The sequence below is a fragment of the Mauremys reevesii genome, linkage group 5 (assembly GCF_016161935.1).
Source record: "Mauremys reevesii isolate NIE-2019 linkage group 5, ASM1616193v1, whole genome shotgun sequence".
Classification (NCBI taxonomy): domain Eukaryota; kingdom Metazoa; phylum Chordata; order Testudines; family Geoemydidae; genus Mauremys; species Mauremys reevesii.
In genome coordinates, this window is record NC_052627.1 from 40,540,072 (window position 1) to 40,560,599 (window position 20,528).

The following is a 20,528-nucleotide window of genomic DNA, read 5'->3' on the forward strand; positions in this document are numbered from 1 at the left end:
CATATAAAATTCAAAGAGGGCAAAACACTTCCGTCCTGTTTCTTATTATAAATGAAAGTCTGTTGCATAATGCTAGATGCAGTGTAAAAGCCAAAAAGGTTTTTCAAAACTAAAAACAGTTTTCCATTACATACTGTTTATCTATTTTTTAACCATAGCACACATCATTCCTACTGCACATTTATAACCAAGCTGCTTCAGTATAGTAAAAGTATTCGGAAACTGGAAAAGCACTGTTGGACGATTTGGGTGCAAACATTTACTTTCACTCAAAGAAAATAAAACAGATACAGTATTCCCAGAGGATTATGTTTTATATATATATATATATATATATATATATATATATATATATATATACACATACACACACACACACACACACACACACACCACAATCAGGAGAATGGAGATTTAAACAAACAAAACCACAAATATGATTAAAAAAAAGCGTAAATGAAATATATGATGGAATGGGATGATATGAAGTTTTAAATTTCCATCTTATTGGGATAACTACATTGTCAATACGTCACTGAGCTCTCTGCCTCTTGTGCATAGTGCAGTCCTCTCAAAATCATGGCCATACAAATAGACTAACACCCCTTCTATCATACAGTTTGTGCCACATTGTTTGTTCAATGTACACAGGGATTTACTGTGTTTTAAAGAAGGTCAGTTGCTTGGACTTGAAAGGGTTGACAGGACTTGTCGCTGTTGTGTCATTAAATGTACAGATCTTATTTTTTTTGTTTCTCTGTCCATTGTCTTTATCTAATGGGACTAAGATACTCTGCATTACTAGCACACAGACTCAAGAAATAAGTATTACTGCAAAGTGTGGAAATAATTATGACAAAACTAAATAAAATATTTACCAGATAATCAACTATAAAGTCTGCATATTTCTCTCAGTTAGCAGAATCTGTCATCTTCAGCAAATATATGATCCGACCCTGCAAGGTTTACTCATTGAATCTTTAGTTACATGAGCAAAGCCACCTACTTAAGTAAGGGTTGCAGTATGGGGCCAAAATGATATGGCAGTTCATTCATTATTCTTGCTTGATCCTGAAGTTCTTGTTCAGGCAAAACTCTTTATTGGACATCAGATGAAGGTTATCATAACAAAATTTGTAGATTTTCTTAGTTTTTAGATAGAAGTGGCTGCCCAGATTATGTATTTCAGGAATTTTCATAAAACTGTATCCACTTGGTGAGGTCTTGTTTTTTGATTGCTGTTTTTTTTTAAATGAAGTTACACGTGAGTTATGATCATAATATATATGGCAGCTAGCCTTGTCTTTCAGCATGCTTGTGCATGTGTTCTGTTTTGGGGGGGGGGGGGGAGTCATCCCTGTTTCATCCTGTAAGAGACATTATTATTGCTTTCATATGATTTATGTCTGAAAGTACAGTACAAGAGATGGTGCAAAGATCCTGTGCCAAATTCCCAGATGGCATATAACATGAGCCACACTGTGAAAACCTTATAAGTATGGGTCTATCAGTTTATCAAAGTGGAGGGGGGAAAGCAAGGGGTTCCAAAGACTGGGCAGGAAATCAGCCAGAAAATTTTTTTTTACGGTCTTGTAATTCTGAAGCAGCAGTCATGGGTAGCCTTGCCATTGAAAATATAACGTAGGGTTAAAAGTAATGACAGGCATTACAGAAATTAGGACAGGCAGATTTGAGCTTAAATCAACAGAAGTAGAGCATCCCTTCATGTGTACATTCTCAGGGTAGTGTTTCTTCTGCTGTTTCAGTAATGTATTATTTAACACTACCAAATGCAAATAATATGTTGTTTGAAAGTGTCTCCTGATAAGTATGATTAGGAATGACTGCAACGGCATTATTGCTCATTTTGTTCAAATATGATCATTCTTTTTTAAGCCAAAAACTGAAGACCTTTTAGATCAGATAAATATTTGACTTGATAACATATAAAAACAAACGAGAAAAATCAAAATGGGGATTTATTCAGTGCATTTAGCAGAAGAATCATTTGTGTGTGTGTGTTTGTATTTTACTGGAATTCATTTATTATCTTGAGATCTTAGTTATAACAAAGAACACTAGAAAATACATTTTTCAATACTTTAATCTCATGTTTATAAGCATGCCAGAGCTTAATGATCAACCATTTAAAAGAAAAATAGCTGCATATCTGAGGCTGGCAGACCTGTAAACAACAACAGCAGAGTGCTTTACCTTCTTGTGATTCTTGTAAACATTTCTGTGGGCAAATCCCTTTCCACAAAGCTTGCATTTATAAGGTTTATCTTCACTGTGTATTATTTTGTGTGCAGTCACTTGGTCAAGCCGTTTGAAGGACTTATTGCAAACCTCGCAGGTGTAGGGGCGTTTTTCTGCAGAAAATGAGTGGGGGGACATTTAATCTCCTGTTTATACAGGGGGAGAAGATGAAAGGCAGAGACAGTCATCTCCTCAGAGAGATTTTTGCAATTAAGTCAACCCAATTAAGATTAAACCAATTAGAAAGACATCTAATGCCCTTTATGTTAGACAGTTAAGTCACTTCATAAAAGATGAGCTATGGTGTATCTCAAGAAATTGGCACATTCTTTGCAATAATCATTGCTAACACTAAATTCTGATTAATTAGCTTAAATCAAAAGAGAATGACTTCAAAGAGGAAAAGCCTGCTTCCAGATTACAAATGTGAAAGAGGGCATGACAGTTTAAATGTTTTAAAAGTTAATTAACAATATACATATCATATTAGTTTCAAAAACCAAAAGTTGCTGTGCAAAAGCCTTTCTGCTTGAACGGGTGACTCAAACCCAAGCCCTGTAGTCTCATCCAAAAGCATCAATACGCTAAAAGCCTCTGGATAAAGCTTATTTTAAAATAAATGTGATTGCAGTATGTTGAAACCAAGAAAGCAGATATATTAAAAGGCTCCGCTGTTACAAAATCCCGCATGTTTAAACTTGAATGTATTTGACAGAACCAAGTTTGTGCCTCCATTGTGTTCGTTGATGTTTCTAATTACTGGATGAAAGACCTAGAAACGCCAGGTTCCAATGATCAAAAATGCTGGTAGTGCCAATTCATATAATACTGCCAGACCTGCAGACACAGGATGCTGCCAGTCACAGCGACCTGCTCCATCAAACATCAGGCAGGCTGATATGTTAACGTGTGGTCTACTGCATGGGGTGGAGTATAAACTGCTTTATTCCAACTAGGAGCTCTGTGCTCATAATGCGAGTCCATTAGAGAATCTGAACGTCTCTCCTTTGATCACAGCCCTGTCTGGGTCATATCCCAGTTCTGCACCCCTTGCATTCAACCACTAGACACCTAAACCCCTACACGAAACAAGCAGCAATGTTATTTCTTCCCCAAACCCCATAGCATTGCACTCTCCCATCCCACCTAGCCTGAAGGAGAAGCTTGAAGAAGTTGCCAGGAGCAGGAGGTTGCACCATTAAATTTGGACCTTCCACTGGTGCAAAGAGCATTAGCTGGCACCCAGATTTACTTGCAACAGCTCCCAGACACTGCAGAATCCATCAAAATGTCTATAAAAAATAACATAAGGCAATATACCTCAAGGACCAATTCTGCTATACATGAAAAAACACAGGGTTTTCTTACCTGAGTGAGTTATCATATGGCGTTTTAGCTGGTTAGCTGAAATAAATTTCTTGTCACATTCCTGACACTCAAAGATCTCATGAACCTGCAAAATGAGTGTTTAATGATAATTAAATATGTGTCTCAAACAAGATCACACATCTTAGATATACAGAACATCTCTAACAGACTAATTATTTCTTAGCTAGTAGCTATGTTAATACTCATGGAGATATTGTGATTTCTTTCTTAATTATCCCATGCTGAACAACAGTGTGTCTCAAAAATCAAATCTTCATACTTCTGAACGAACATTTATCACTAAGACAACACACAGGAATGAAAATTATGTAAATATGTAATATCACATTCATTTTAAAACTCATCAATATGGAAACATGAAGCAAAAAATAAATAAATGTTGAAAACCTTGCAAAAATATTTTCAGTTCTTTATTTCCAGTAAGCATGGGCTTATAAATAACAAAAAGAGCTTGAAAGTTTGTCTCTCTCACCAACAGAAGTTGATCCAGTAAGAAATATTACCTCACCCACCGTGTCTCTCTAACAAAACAACACACATGCAATAATTTTCAAAAAGCATAACAAACATGAAATGCTATTGGAGTCCAATGTAAATAAAAATATATTTCAACATTATCAAGAATATCAGATTACTAACCTTTTTATTTTGTTAATCAATGATAAAGTAGATAAGGAATAAAATGACTTAATCCACAATTAAAGAGCTAGCCTTCAAGTACTGAATCATAAGATCCAGATATCAAACACTACTCTTCTTCTCCCTCAACTACATTAATAAATGCATTCCATACTATGCACACAGCCCCAGTGGCCAAAGCTTTCTAGAGAGTTCTAGCAAAGACATCAAGTGTGTATGTGCACCCAACAGGATGTATCTGTCCAAGCAATCATCTAGGGCCTGGACCTGATGCTGCACTAATGACTGTATTTTGAAGCAAATTAAATATTGTAATTGTCTAAAGACCAGTTACAATACTCCACAAGGCTTCCATTCCCTTCCATTTACATACTGTTCAATATCAGAGGAGTAGCCGTGTTAGTCTGGATCTGTAAAAGCAACAAAGAATCCTGTGGCACCTTATAGACTAACAGACGTTTTGCAGCATGAGCTTTCGTGGGTGAATACCCACTTCTTCGGATGCAAGTCACTTGCATCCGAAGAAGTGGGTATTCACCCACGAAAGCTCATGCTGCAAAATGTCTGTTAGTCTATAAGGTGCCACAGGATTCTTTGTTGCTTATACTGTTCAATGTAAACAGGACAAAAGTCTTATTTATCCAAAAAACTCTTATCCAAAATTAGGTTATGCCCCTCAGTGGACATCATTTGTACTGAAAAATTCCTTGTTTATCCAGATAAATTCCATATTCCCTGCTCCCTATTGATTCATGTGGTTTTATTGTATTCTTTTTCAGCTTGGTTTTTCTTCTTCTGGGGTTCACGTTCAGATTTGTATAATTCCACAGACCTGCCTCCTCCCCAAATATTTAAGATATCTTATTTCAGGAGATGAGTGTTTGTTTTTCTTTAGCGTAGACTACTGTTTAATGCATCAGAGTCTAGATTGCTCTCTAATTCCATGTGACTGTCTGATTTCAATTTATGAACTTCTGTTATACACAATTTGCTTTTCTCCTAAAAAGGAAGTGGCAGTCTTAGTAGGTAATTAAACAGGGGGAAATATTTCTATATATAGAAAAAAAAGCCTTTTTTGCCTCTCCCTATATCAAGAATGACTTCACACAGAAACAGTTTCATTTAATTACACCTCTACCCCACTATACGCAGTTGTGGGGAGCCAAAAATCCCTACCGCGTTATATCTGAAAACCCGTTATATCAGGGTAGCAGCAGCAGGGCTCCGGTGGCGATTTACAGAGCTCCGGGCTCCAGCTGCTGCGGGGAGCCATGGCCCTTTAAATTGCTGGCGAGCCCCGCTGCCGCAGCACTAGTAGGGACGGCAGGGCTCCAGTGGTGATGTAAAGGGCCCGGGGCTCTCCGCAGCAGCCAGAGCCCCAGACCCTTTAAATCGCTGCCCAAGCCCCGCTGCCGCGGCCCCGGGGTACTGGCGGCAGGGCTCCAGCGGTGATTTAAAGGGCTCGGGGCTCTCCGCAGCAGCCGGAGCCCTGGACCCTTTAAAGTGCCGCCGGAGCCCCGCTGCGACCGCGCTATACGCAAACCCGTGTTATATCGGGTCGCATTATAGCGGGGTAAAGGTGTATTTGGTTGCACACACAACCCTAAAAGGGTAAATCAAGAGGGATTAAAAAGTCAGACATATTTTTATAATTGTGATTATCTAATTAAGGTCTATGTACCCTCAACAAATCATATTTCCTCATTTAAAAAAGTGACACTCTCAGAAATCTTCATTTGGCCTATTAAAAAGGACAAAAGTCCTTTGAATAACTTTGCGGAGGTGAACCTGAGGTGGATTAACTTTGCAGAGTCTAGTTTTAAAAAGGCTAGCTTCTGTTAAACTTACTCACACTGAGCTACCTCACTCCAGTTCCACTGGGGTCAGTGAGACCACATGTGGAGGAAGGGTATTACTCACTGTGAGTTAGGGGGTAAATAGCCAACATGGATTTTCCTTTTTAAAAATGAGTATTACATTTGCCTTTCTCCAGTCCTCTGGTACCTCACCCATCCTCCATGATTTCTTCAGGATAATGGCTAATGGTTCTGAGATTGTTTCGGCTAGTTCCTTAAGTGCCCTTGGATGAATTTCATCAGGCCCTGCCAACCTGTATACATCTAATTTATCTAAATATTCTTTAACCTGTTCTTTCCTTATTCTGACTGGAGTTCCTCCCCCCCTTGCTATTAATATTAATTGGGTTCAGTATTTGGTCACCCTTAACTTTTTTTTTTTTAGAGAGGACTGAAGCAAAATAGGCATTAAACATCTCAGCCTTCGTGATGTCATCTGTTATTAACTCTCCTTCCCCACTAATGGACCTATACTTTCCTTCATCTTTCACCTTGCTCCTAATGTATTTATACAACCTCATCTTGTTGCCTTTTGTGTCCCTTGTGAGTTCCTTTGTACTTTAGCCTCTCATTTTATCCCTACATGTTTGCGCTATTCCTTCGCATTGGGATAGTTCACTGTTGTGCCTTTAATGCTCTCTCTTTGAGAAACTGCCAGCTCTCCTGAACTCCGTTTTTCCTTAGATTTTCTTCCCATAGGACCTTATCTAGCAGTTCTCTGAGTTTGTTAAAGTCTGTTTTTTAAGTCTATTGTGTGTCTGCTGCTCTCATTCCTTCCTTTACTTCAAGTCATGAAATCTATCATGTCATGATCACTTTCACCTAAATTGCCTTCTATATTCACAACCAATTCCTCCCTCTTATTCAGAATCAAGTCTAAAATGGCTGCCTTCCTGATAAATTCTTGTTTCAGAAGGTGGAGGAGGTAGTCCCCAATACATTCCAAGAACTTAGACATTTTGTGTTTTGGCGTATTAATTTAACTATCCAGACATCTATCGGAAAAGTCTCCCATAACTACTAGGTCTTGCATTTTGGATATTTCTGTTGTTTGTTCTAGAAATGATTCATCTACTGCCTCCTGCTGATTTGGTAGTCTATAGGGGACCCCTGCCATGACATGGCCCTGCTTTTTTCCCTTTTTATCCTCACTCACAAACTTTCAATGGGTCTGCCTCTCCCCTCCTACCGGTGTGTATATTCTTGATGTATAATGTAACACCTCCTCCCTTTTTGTTCTGTCTCTCCTTCCTGAACAAGCTATACGCCTCTTTACCAATACTCCAGTCATGAGATTTATCCCACCCACTCTCAGTGATGCCAATTAAGTCATAATTTATTTTATGGACTAATACTGCCAGTTCCTCCTCTTTCTTCCCTATACTCCTTGCATTTGTGCACATACATCTAAGATGTTTGGCAAATTCCCCGACTGTTTTCCATCTTATTGCTCCTATTAACCTATAGTAATTTTTCCATGTGTGACAAGCTTGATGGGATCTAGGGCTGAATAGGCATTCAGTCAATCTGCCATTAGTGTCACAGGCAAAGCTTGTCAATGGATCCTTTGGCTGGCAGGATCTGCAGGGATTTATAACAACTGGGACAAAGTAATGATCTTATCTATTAGCCTAACAATGACATGCCTACAAAAGTGGGACATTCCTGGTCTACAGTGTCATATGGCTACCTTAGTGTGCATTGTGGGTACCATGCTAAAACAAAATAGGATGCATTTTAATTAGATTTGAGAAGGCATGGTAGAATTTGTAAGGCTTTTTCAAGAAAAAGTACAGGAGAACACTAACACTAGCAAGCAAATCACAAAAAGATAGTACAAGAGATTACCACTCCCCTTGCAACATCTTAGTTACCATCTACTTCCTCACTGGATTTAGGTTATATCTAGGACATTATTAAAGACTTGTAGTTAATCTGATAAACATTAAAATGTAGGGTTTTGGTGATTTATCAAATTAATCTTGCTGGGTCTTCCTTTGCATAGAATGAATTCCAAATCTCATATTCATAACCATGTATTTCTATACTAATTCCATTATTTTCAGGATATTAACTCTTTCTGTGCAGGTTATTAAAGATTACACTATTTCAATTTATACACAAAAATGTTTTGGTTTTTTTGGTTTGGTTTTTTTTTTGGTAAGTGGCACTTTTTATACCAACCAAATAACTCATAAAAATTGCATACAACACTCTTAGGACTGTGATGTTATTTTCACAAAGGGTGGTAAGACAAAACTGGTTTCCATTTTATGCAGAGGAAGAGAAATTCACAGATTTACTTTAATGGCTAAAATACACTTGGATTCACTTCCCTCCTTGTGAACTGCAGACAAAAAAAGTGGTGGGGGGGGGCAGACAATTTTGTTTTAGCTTGGTAATGTGAACATGACACACATGAAATTTTATATTTGGTAAAAAAGATACATTAGAATGAAACCAGGAGTTTTGGTTTCATCTACTGTAGATACAAAAATAAATACTCATAATCAAAGAAAAGGCAATGCTTTTGTAACCACGAAAAAGACTACCCAATAGTTTGGATTACAGCAGCTCTCAAGTGACTCGTCTCCCTGGCCTTACATCTTGGTGAAGTCAAAGCCTGCTGTGGGTCAGCTTTCATCTAACTGACCTTTCGATGCTCTTGAAGATTTGTAGCAGAGGAACACTTCTTATTGCACACAGAGCACATCAACTTCTTCCTAGAATTTCCTAGAACAGAAACAAAATACATCTTAACAAGAACCATCTTAAAAAGGAAGTGCAAAGAAAGAAACCAAATGTTTCCACTGGGTGTGAGATTTTTCACAGGTCATTTGACTGACAGAAAATTTTACATTTGTAACCCATCTTCATGGTATTGGGTTACAAGAGTTCTCTGTAGGTGTCCTATAAGCTATTTTTTTCCCAATGGAATGTAAATCAAGAAAGGTTTCTTTTTTTTTCTTTTCTTCTTTTTTTAAGAAAAGAATGTGATAAAATTGAAGTATCATCTAATACCAATCTTCATGTCACAACTAAAAAACATTGTTATTCAGAAGCCAAAACAATTATCATCCACAAAAACTTCATGTTACAGGTTAACGAATGAATGTTTGGAATCAGTGAAACAACAAGAAATAAGATCCATATTGAAGTCAACACCAAAGCTTCTCTTTTCTATAATGACAGCCTGGCCTAAAAGTTGTAAGTATTCTACCCTGCTAGGTGTGCTGTAAGAAACAGAATTCCATTAACATTTTCTTAACTTAGAGCATCTGTAATAGAACTGCATCATGAATACAAATCTAATCTATCTTGCAAAACTATAAACCCAGTTAAAGGTCAGCTACCAGATGCATTTCCCTTCCTTTTTCACAGTTCATTTAAAAAGTGACAGGACATTTAATTAGGTTTGTCTATTAATTACTGTGGTTTCAAATTCATGTTAGTACCGCACAAAGCTGTTTTAATACAGGGCACAATTACTACAAACTTAGTTCTTTGTTTATAACCAAAGTTCCACGTGACCTATCTCCTGACATATATCCAAGAATTACACTACACTACACTAAAAAGAAAGAGCACAAAGCTAAACAGGAGGCAAAATGGTGTTTCTTGGAAGAGCAGTGAAGCATAGATCAGAAATTAACACATCAGAAGGTTTCCAGCTCAAGATTTTTCCAGGATTCAAGTGTCTGATCTTCTCCACACTTGTCCTCCTGAAGACTATACATTTCTTTTGATTATTTGTTTTTCCCATTTCTTTCTTCAGAATATTTTACAAATAATTAAATCAGCTTTTGAATTGGATCTGATCTTTATCCTCCCTGAAAATTGTTAAACAAATCAGTTTAACAAGAATAATAAAGACCACTCCTGTCTGCTTATTCATTCAAATATTTAAAATACACGAGTGGTGTGGGCACCTAGCCCATAAATTTAAAATTACAACATAAGCACAGACAAAGGACTGCCCCATAAATATACTCCACCTCAATCCACAGCAGCCTTAACAATGAGTGAACAAAGATGGGCTTTACAGTGTGCTCAGAAGGTTAACTAATCTGGACTCTTATCCCAAAAAAAAAACAGAGGACATCTCACAGAGAATGCTCTGCCTGCCGCTCCCTCTACTGAGCGACCTCCAGTTTCAGCACCACTGCTGTTCTCAACTGTGGCAGTATATCACAGGGAGGGCCAATCTCTCAGGAAACCAGGTGTTTACAGCTTTATAAGTTAAAATCGACATCTTGAATTCCTCCAACAATCTTACTTGAAGCTAGCATAGATCATGGGGCACTGGTCTGAGTCAACCTAATCTTGAGGCAACAAAGGCCTGGATAACTGTGTCAAAGTCTCACTCTTGCCTTGCCAGTGCTTAGGGATGGCATCTAACCTTTACTGCATTCAGGTCTTTATCAGTCATTGAACACAAGGAATTGGTGGATGAAATAAAAAGGGCTTGTTTCACCGACACTTATTTCAGAGACAAATGGCATTCTGTGAGCCAAATTCTCACTTACAGAGGAGGGCACTAAAAGCTAGTTATCCAACCATCAATTTATCATTGGACCTTGAGGCAGACTATTCTCTTCTAAGAGCTGTGCCATGGTCTCTTGGTAAGTTAGCATGATAAACTTTTCAGTGACTTCCATTGCATATGTAGCAAGACTATAGACAGAAGCCTCTGTCAACATGCAGGTGCGCTAATATGTTTAGATAATAGCCAAGTGGGGTCAAATTCCTCGAGTCTGTATACTTGGTGAAGGCCAGCAGGCTGCTGCTGAAAAGAACTAGGGATTCTGAGGTATGACACCTTGGTAGCAGAACAAGCCTTGTTCTCAGTGCCTACCAGGGCTGCAGAGAACAATGCCATTTGTAGAGCATATATGTTTACAAACCATTTTGCCTTACTGCCATTTTGTCCCATCCTTGTCCCTCCCAACTCCATTGTATACAGTTTCCTCCCATGCCCCATCCTTTGCGTATATCTTTACTCTGTTTCCCTTGCTGCCTTGCTCTTTTTGTATATTTTACTACTTTTCTTCCCACTTCTCCTGGCTCCAAGTCCTCTCTTATTTCTTATTCTTCTAGTGATTTGTGTGTGTTTGTCATCCTTCTGTTCTATCATTTTCTCTCTTCTTACCTCATTTCTAGGTCTGTCTTATGCCTTTTCCCATCTCCAATATCTTCTCATACTCTTCCTCTTCGTACAAGCCTCTTGTCCCTCTCTTCTCCTCCCCTGCCAGGGCCTGGACAAAAGTTAAGATCTTTTTCCTGACAGGAACTGCTTTCACTCCTGCTGCAGTCTGCTAGCTTCTAAGCTCCAATCAGGAACAGAAAGGACTTCCATCTTTAAAATTCTCCTTTCTTATGAGGCTTATAAAACCCTTGACCTTGACAAAAGTCTGTCATCCGTTCCAAAAACACAAGATAATCCTCTTAGGGGACTTTTAACACAAGAGTGGGCCGAGACTCTAATGTATGGAGCAGTACCAATGGGAAGAAAGGAGTAGGTAAGACCAATTCCAATGGCATCCTTCTACTCAGCAAATGCACAGAGCATGGCCTTGAGATCACTAACACAATCTTCAGACAAAGCAACAAGTAAAAAACAACTTGGCAACACCCCCATTCAAAACAGTGGCACCTCCTAAGCTAAGTCATTATAAGAATGCAGGATATAAAAGATATCCAAATTACCCAGAAGCAGACAATTGCTGGACTGACCACTGCCTGGTGAAGTCAGTCATGTCCATCAGGATAGCACCAGAACACAGAAAGTAATTCAAATCACACAGACGGCAATACAACATTCAAAAACTTCAATCCTCAGGTCACCAAGAGAACTTCAAAGCACAACACAGTGAAAAACTGACCACACACATACTTGGAAATGACAACACAAGCGTCAAAGTAGTCTGGGAAGTCCTAAAATAGACCATCCATGAGGAATCCATCAGCCTTGCTACCCTCTGCCATCAGGACTGGTTAGATGACAAGAACACTGAGATCACAGCCCTCTTGGACCAGAAGAGGAAAGCTTTCTGCAACTAGCAGAAACATCCATTATACAGTCAGAAGCAGAGCTCTTAACATCAGCTTTAAGCTGATGTTCAAAAGAGGATCTGAGAAATCAAAAACAAATGGTGGGAGGACAAAGCAAAATAAATCCAAGCATTTACTGACAGACATGATATGCACATTTTTTTCCTGAGACAAAGACCTTGTACGGATGAAGCGCATGTGGCCTCACCCTGCTGAGATTTGAAGAGGGTAGCACGCTTCTTTAAGGCAACAAATGCATCAAAGAGCACTGGAAGGAACACTTCCAAAAGCTTCTAAATCAAGAATCAACTGTGACTGACGACACCATTGACTCCAGCCCTCCGTACCCAAATTGGGAAACTCTTGCCAAACCACAAACACCTGAGGAGGTCTGCAAAGCAATTAATCAAACGAAAAACAATAAATCTCCAGGTCCTGATGGCATACCAGCTGAAGTACTGAAAGTGGGGGGAGAAACACTGACTAACAAGCTTCATTTGCAGATCCTCAAAATCTGGTGCACTGAAGAAATCCCCACCGACTTCTGTCAGACTAACATCGTCATCGTTTTCAGAAGGGGAGACAGGGACGACTGTGGCAACTATCGGGGCATTGCCTCTCTCTCCATCGCTGGGAAGATTCTTGATAGAATCTTACTTATTCGCCTGCTCCCTCTTGCAGAGGAAGTACTTCTAGAGTGCAAGTGTGGCTTCAGACCATCACGACGCACCACCAACATGATTCTCGCAGCCAGATAGATCCAAGAAAAACATCAAAAACACCACCAGGAGCTGTATATGGCCTTTATCGATCTGACCAAAGCCTTCAACTCTCTAAATCTTGAGGCTCTGTGGAAAATCATGGCAAAGTTTCAATTCCCAAGCAAATTTACCACCATTGTAAGACTCATCCATGACCAGATGACTGCCTCCATCCTGTGAAGTGGCTCTACCTCTGAGCTCGTTGCATCTGAACTGGTGTAAAACAAGACTGTGTACTGTCACCGATCCTCTTCCCCATTATCCTAGCAGCTATGAAAATGCTAATCCAAGACTGTCCACTACAGGGCACTGGCATCCAATATTGGACTGATGGCAACCTTTTCAACCACTCTCACCTCCGTGCCAGAACTAAAGTAACATCAGAAACAATAACTGATGATTGTGCTGTAATTGCACACTCAAAGGAAGATCTACAAACAGCCCATAATTGTTTATCTGAAGCTTACAAAAGGCTAGGGCTAAACACTAAACATGGTCAAAACAAGAGCTCTCCACCAACCAGCTCCCAGTCAATCATCAGACCTAGCAAGGAAGTTCTACATTGATAGAGAAGAACTGGAAAATGTAGACCACTTTGCCTATCTTGGCAACCACCTCTCACAGAGGGCATACATAGACACTGAGATTCAGCACAGAATCTGCTTTGCCAGCCTTGCCTTTGGCAGACTGTCTCGACTGTTGTGTTAAAAAACAATGACATCAGAACACACACTAGACTTTTAGTTTATAAACTGGTGGTAAGCTCTATGGGTGAAAGACTTGGGTGACATACAGAAAACACCTAAAAAACCTGGAACACTAGCACTTTCTCTGGAAAAATCTTCAACATAAAGTGGAAGAGTGACCACACTAACATCAGTGTCCGTACAAAGGCCAACATCTTCAGTATTGAGGCCTTGATTATTCAGCACCAGCTGAAGTGGAGTGGACACTGTGTGTGCATGCCTGACGCATGCCTACCAAAACAACTGCTGTACGCCCAACTCACCAAAGGAGAAAAGAAACTGGAGAAAGCCAGTTTGAAATGCTTCAAAGACACCCTCAAAAAAACATCAAGAGATGTGGCATCAATACCACGCACTGGGAGACAGTAGCCTAGGACAGGGCTCACCGGCGAACACTTGTCAGAGAAGGAACAATCACTTCCGAGGAAAATTTCCTTGCCATGGTCACAGAAAAATGCCAGAAAAGAAAGGACAGACAACTGTTATGCAGCAGTCATGGCCCATCCCTGCCTTCCAACATCACCTGCAACGTCTGCCAATGAGTTTGCGGCTCAGCGATTGGACTCCTTAGTCACCAAAGGACCCATAAAAATAAAACTTGTGGAAGAGATCATCCTTGACCCCGAGGAATCACGGACGATGACAAAACACTTGACAACATTTAGGCTGCTGGTGTGCGGAGACCAGAGCCTATCATGCTGATCAATATTGTCTCATTGTTTCTGTATCCATCTGTTTCTTGTCTTATACTTGTATTTCCAGCTTCTTAGGGAGCTTGTTCTGTATTTGAACAGCAACTAGTACAATGTGTCCTGGTCCACAACTAGAGCACCTAATTTCCCAGGTAATCAGTTGAAGCAACTGGAAAGGTAAACTGGTGACAGCTGGCTGCTGGAGATGTTGCTGTGAGAGAGACACACAAAGCAAAGCTAATGAGAAGGAAGGTGGGTAGCTTCTGGGATGACCAAACACCACAGAAAAAGGGACAAAAGAATAACATGATTCTGGACACCCAGACTGTCCCTCCACAATAATCCCCACCAACATCAGTATCTAGTGTCCCAAGGCACCTTATTCCAAGATGATTGCTAAATCATAATCTACTCTTCTACCCCCTTTGTGTTTTGATGGAAGAAAGGCAGAGCTGCACTTGGTCTACTTTCAGTCAAACACCATCCATACTGTATTTCAGCTTCAACTGATAATATAAAATACGGATTGATAAATAGGAAAAAAACCTACTTACTCAAACATGAAAATTGAAATTATTTAAATACAGTATTTATCTTACTACAATATAGATATTGTTTAAGCACTGTATGAAAATATACAATTGTATTCTCTTAAAAATGCTGAAAAGACTTCTAATCTCAAAATGAGCAACAGCCGCAGGTAGCTAGAAACTGGAACATTCCATAGCCTGTGGGGACTACATTTAACAACACATGTCTTAATCCTCGGTGTTTCAGTCTGCAGAAGATTAATTAGGATAAAACTAAAGACGTTAAGACAGAAAATAAAGTCAGCATATATCACAGCCATGTACCAAAAACCTGTAGTTAAGAAGGGAAGTCTACAGTGTTCTATCACTTTCCAGATCATCTTTCTTATGCCACCATTTTATTTCAAAGTTAACACTAATATTATTAGTAAACATTTTGCACAATGCACTCACTATATGCAGGAATGAACAAAGTTAATAGCATGCTGTAACCATTAATGCATAAGATTTCAGGAGCCTTGAATACTCAGTTTACCCAATTTTTTTTTTTAAAGAAGTTATTTTAGCCTAGATCCTCAAAGACAGACAGACACCTAAATATCTCTGAGGATCTGGGGCTCTGCCACAATGGCTAGTGAAAATGAAAGTGAAATCATCTTTAGAAACGTTGTCCATGTACATAGAGCAGATTGCACTTGTATTACACACTGTAGATACCTTACTGCAATATATTCAGTCATCAGTTCATCAGTCCTTATTTTGAATTTGTAACTGATAGGGAATTGCTTTATTTCCCTCTTCGGGAGCTCCAAGGAATGACTCCTTCAAGACATTTTCATGTAACCATTATTAAGAAATCTACCTAGTTCCTTATATCAGAGCACTAGTGAGATTTTTTGGGGAATAAGTGGAGAGTGAGAGTTACAAACTTCTCTCTGAGAGCTATACTGTGCCTAAGCACAGTCCTGTACAGGGGGCACATTTATCCACGTACAGGGGGCACATGTACAAAGAGCTCATTGTGCATGGAGAAGGAGAAGCCCAGGGAACTCCTTTCCTGCTCTTACCTTCCTCCTTGAGAGGTGTGGGACAGTGACATAATCTGCTACTGCTCCTCACCAGTAGATTACTTTCCCTTGGACATTTTTATCACTTGTGCTTTCCAGTATGGTGGAGGGACAGAATCAAGGCTCTGCCCACTCCCCATCCACCTAAGCAGGCAGAATAGTAGCAGCCCCATGGTGACTGCTCCCCACCATGCTTGAAGTGGTAATGCACAGAGACCACAGGAAAGTTTGGTGAAGTCTGATACCCCTGCATGACTGCATAAGGCTGGCCCTAATTATGCAATGCCAATAGAAAATGGAAGGTTCTGCTCTCCCTGAGCGGCTGCTGCCAGCCTACTTCCTTTTTCCTTTACGCAGAGAATTTTAACTGCTTGGTGTTCTTTTGATCTCAATCTCTGGCCCTTCTGGCAACAAGCAAGTAGGCATTTCCCACTGGCTAACTCACCCATTGTTTCTCTTAAGGACCCCGCATATTCTCCCTGTACATATCTCATCTCTGTCATTGTTTCATTTCCTATTTGCTCCTCTCTAACAGTCTCTTTTGATTTAACTCCTTGCAGTCAGCCAGAATAATATCAAGCAGGTAAACTGAGTACATATAAAATGCATACGAAACAATACAGCTATCTCCCTGGTTCTCCAACATCCAAGGATCGCATTAGCCTTCTTTGCTACAGCATCACACTGGGAGGTCACATTAAGTGCTTGTCCACTATGACCCCTAATCTTTTTTAGAGTCTCTGCTTTCCAGGATATAGTCCCACATTCTGTAGGCATGGCATACATGCTTTGTTCCTTTGGTTTTGCATTTTGCTGTATTACAACAAATTTTGTTTGAATGGACCCAGCTTACCAAGTGATCCAGATTGCTCTGAATGACTGCTCTAGTCCCATCATTATTTATCACTCTGCCAATCTTTAGGCCATCTGCAAGATATATCATCAATGATTTCTATGTACTTCCGGATCATTGATGAACATATTCAATAGTGTTGGAACTACTACCAATCCCTGGAGAACCCCAGAAAAAAACACCCCATTCAAAGATGATTCTTCATTGACAACTACTTTTTTAGATCTGTCAGGTAGTTTTTGATCCATTTAAGATGTGCTTTACTGATATTGTATAGTGCTATTTTTGAAATTAGAATGCCACAAGGTATTAAGTCAAATGCCTTACAAAAATCTAAGTATATTACATCTATGCAGTCAACTTTATCAACCAAATCTGAAATGATATAAAAAATGAAATGAGGTTTGTTTGATAAGACCCATTTTCCATCCAAACATATTGACCGGTGTTAATTATAGTCTCATCCTTTAGCTCTTTATTAATTGAATCCTGTATCAGTTTTCCATTATTTTGCTCAGGATTCATGCTGGACGAACTGATTTATAATTAATTACCCAAGTCACCTTGCCTGGCTTTTCTCAATATTAGCATACATTAGCACTCTTCCAATCTTCTAGAATTTCCCTGGTATGCCAAGACTTATTAAAAATTAACATCAGGAGGCCAGACATCTCAGCCACCTCTTTTAGGACTCTTGAGTACAAGTCATATGGGCCTCCTAATTTTAAAATGTCTAGCCTAGTAATTGCAAACATATTCCTGAGTTACTAATGGATATAAGAGTAGTTCATCATCCTCATGAGAGATGAGTACAACATCTTCCTTCTTTCCAAATACAGAACTGACATATTATTGAACAATTCTGCCATTTGTCCATCATTTTTAACAATTTTGCCATCTCCTTCTAGTAATGGCCATTTACCATTGTTCAGATTTATTTTATTCCTGATATACTTAGTTATATCCACAGCCTTTGGAAGAAGTGGGAAGGTTACATTAATTGTATTCAAATCAAAACATTACAGAAATAGGATATTCAACTAAATGAAAATGTATCAAGAATACCATTTGAAATGGAATGAAAGATGGTTCTTCCTTTTGTTTGTGAATGAAAAGTTGTCTGTTAGGCAACAGATCAGCAATCCTGTTAATAATGTCATATTCAATAATTTCTTACCAGTGTGAACATTTTCCTTGTGCTTTTTCAGAGCGTCCTTACTCTTGAACCTCTTCCCGCAGCTATCAGCCTTGCATATGAATCTAGCATCCCCTCTGCATGCTTCTTTGTGCTGCTCATAACTATATCGGATAACCAGCAAAGGAAAAATAATACATGAAGACGTAGCTAGAGAACACAGACTCATAGCAAGCACTCTGAGCTTAACACATGCCACACAGCAGAGTTCCAGGGCCACCTCATGCATTACTTACAGCTGGTAGGAATGAAAGTATTTCACTTCTTTCACTGTTAGGATTCACATAAACTAATAAGCTTGAAAGCAAACATGCAAAGGGAGGCCAGCAATGATATGACAGCAGTCCAGTAACTCGGACACAAAACCTCGACTCTGAGCTGAAGGACGTATTGCAAACAGAACACTGAAAACTTCTTGAAGTGTCTCCTGGATTGACATTCTCTGTGCACTGAAGGACACTAGGGGAAAAGATAAAACAAAATATAAGGCAAATATTCTCTAAACAACATTTTGACTGTAACAGTTAGAGAAGATAGGCCCAATCTTACAAACACATGAGTAACTTTACAAACTTTGAGTTCAGTGGGACTACTCACATGCATAAATATGAGAGACAAGGTGGATGAGGTAATATCTTTTACTGCACCAACTTCTGTTAGTGAGAGAGACAAACTTTCGAGCTTACATGAAGCTCTTACTCAGATCTGAGAAACATACTCAGAGTGTCACAGCTAAATACAAGGTGAGCAGATTGTTTAGCATAAGTAGTTAATTCATATTTCAAGGGACCATTCAAGGTGAAGTGGCCCATTTACACCCCTTCAATCAAAGGAGGGAAAGAAAAGTGGTGTGAAAGCAGCTTCAGAGTGTTATAGGGGCTGTTATTAGGTTAACTGTTAGAGGTTGTTGTAATGAGCCATAAATCTAGTGCATGACTTTTAGTGATTAGCAAAGTTATGAATTTAAGTTTTGAAGCTCATCTTTGGAGGTTCTACTTCATATTTAGCTATGACATTCTGATTAACTTTCCCAGACCTTAAGAAGAGTTCTGTTTAAACTTGAAAGCTTGTCTTTCTCATCAACAGAAGTTGGTCCAATGAAAGATATTACCCCCATCCATCTTGCCTCTCTAATATACTGGGACTGACACAGCTAAAGTTTGGGGCCATAGTATAAAATGGAAAGCTATTCTCAATTACCAATGCACTTGTCTTTTTCTCCCCAAGCGCTGTGTGTGTGTGTGTGTGTGTGTGTGTGTGTGTGTGTGTGTGTGTGTGTGTGTGTGTGTGTGTGTGTGTGTACACACACACACACACACACACAGAGCGCTTGGGGAGAAATAAAAATACGATTCCACAATTATCAACTGAAGCAATGGGAAGAGCTACAAGCGTGGTTGAGAGCTTGATTTATTTAGAAAACATGTTCAATCAGGTTCAATCATCACTGTGATTCACAGTCTGTTACCATCCCATTTTTAAGTTCTCAGCCATTTTGGCTTTTTTTACACTTTGAAAATTACACCAAGACGACAGCAAAGGCTTTCACCTAGTTTTTAATAAATTTAACTAGTCACCTAGCACAAATCAAATGCAAATTATAGATTAGAAGGACAAAAGTTTATTTTTGCTTGAAAACATTTTGTTCCCTCTACAAAATACTACTCCAGAAAAATCACATTATTCAGAAAAGCACACAGAGCATTTGCTTATAAATAAGATAATTATTTAAGAGATTAATATGATGTTATCTACATGAAAACAACAGATCACTTCATTACAGAAACAGTTTAATGCAGCTATGTAATATTATTTTACTCTTTTTCCAATATGAAACAGATTAAATGGGGTACCCTCTATAACTAAATCTACAGTTAAAAAAAAGTGGTACATCCATTTCATCCACTATTTGATTTACTTACAAGCATTGTGTATTAGAAGAAAAACACAAAATATCAATTAGATTAGGAAAGTTTTCATGTAAAGTATATTGTACATGACTTTAAAGGCTAAATATACACAATAATGGACAGAACTGAAACCGATTTGCTTTTAAATCTTGCCTCTTTTTCAGGTTTCAATTTATATTTTGTTCTGCCCACAAAGGTTCAATTAAATCAAGAGGTTTTTATTCCTCTTTCTTTGTCCTTTTACATCTTCATCTCCCTACTTCAAAGTTTTATTCTAATTCCACAATGGCACCCGTTGGAGATAGCTGAGATGCCATCTGTTTCCATGAGGCTCCTTGATAAAATAGTCCACTGATGTAGACCAAAGTTCCAGCATTGCACAACAGCTCTGATATGCAATACAATACATGGATTACACAGCCTTTTCCCCCAGACCAGGTTTCCTAAAGGCACCAATTATTTAAACATTAATGGCACTAGTGGTTCAAACTAAAGGTCTGTACGAAGTACAGCAAATCAACATATTCAAAAATTAATGTACTGGGCAAAGTATGAAAGGCTAATTCAATTACTAAAGGCA

The 20,528-nt window shown here is 38.9% G+C and overlaps 1 protein-coding gene across 6 annotated transcripts in view; it reads right to left on the reverse strand.

Annotated features, from left to right (window-relative positions):
* The window catches only part of PRDM5 (PR/SET domain 5), a 143,658-nt gene that overhangs the window by 83,143 nt on the left and 39,987 nt on the right, over nucleotides 1-20,528 (reverse strand). For 5 of the 6 annotated variants that reach the window (XM_039542564.1, XM_039542565.1, XM_039542569.1 and 2 more), the window contains 5 exons: nucleotides 18,405-18,497; nucleotides 18,021-18,142; nucleotides 8,797-8,876; nucleotides 3,628-3,712; nucleotides 2,215-2,372 (listed from right to left, as the gene is read on the reverse strand). In XM_039542564.1, the coding sequence (XP_039398498.1) occupies nucleotides 2,215-2,372; nucleotides 3,628-3,712; nucleotides 8,797-8,876; nucleotides 18,021-18,142; nucleotides 18,405-18,497 (538 nt within the window). The remainder of the gene's footprint in view (nucleotides 1-2,214; nucleotides 2,373-3,627; nucleotides 3,713-8,796; nucleotides 8,877-18,020; nucleotides 18,143-18,404; nucleotides 18,498-20,528) is intronic. The other variant, XM_039542567.1, reaches the window with a different exon arrangement.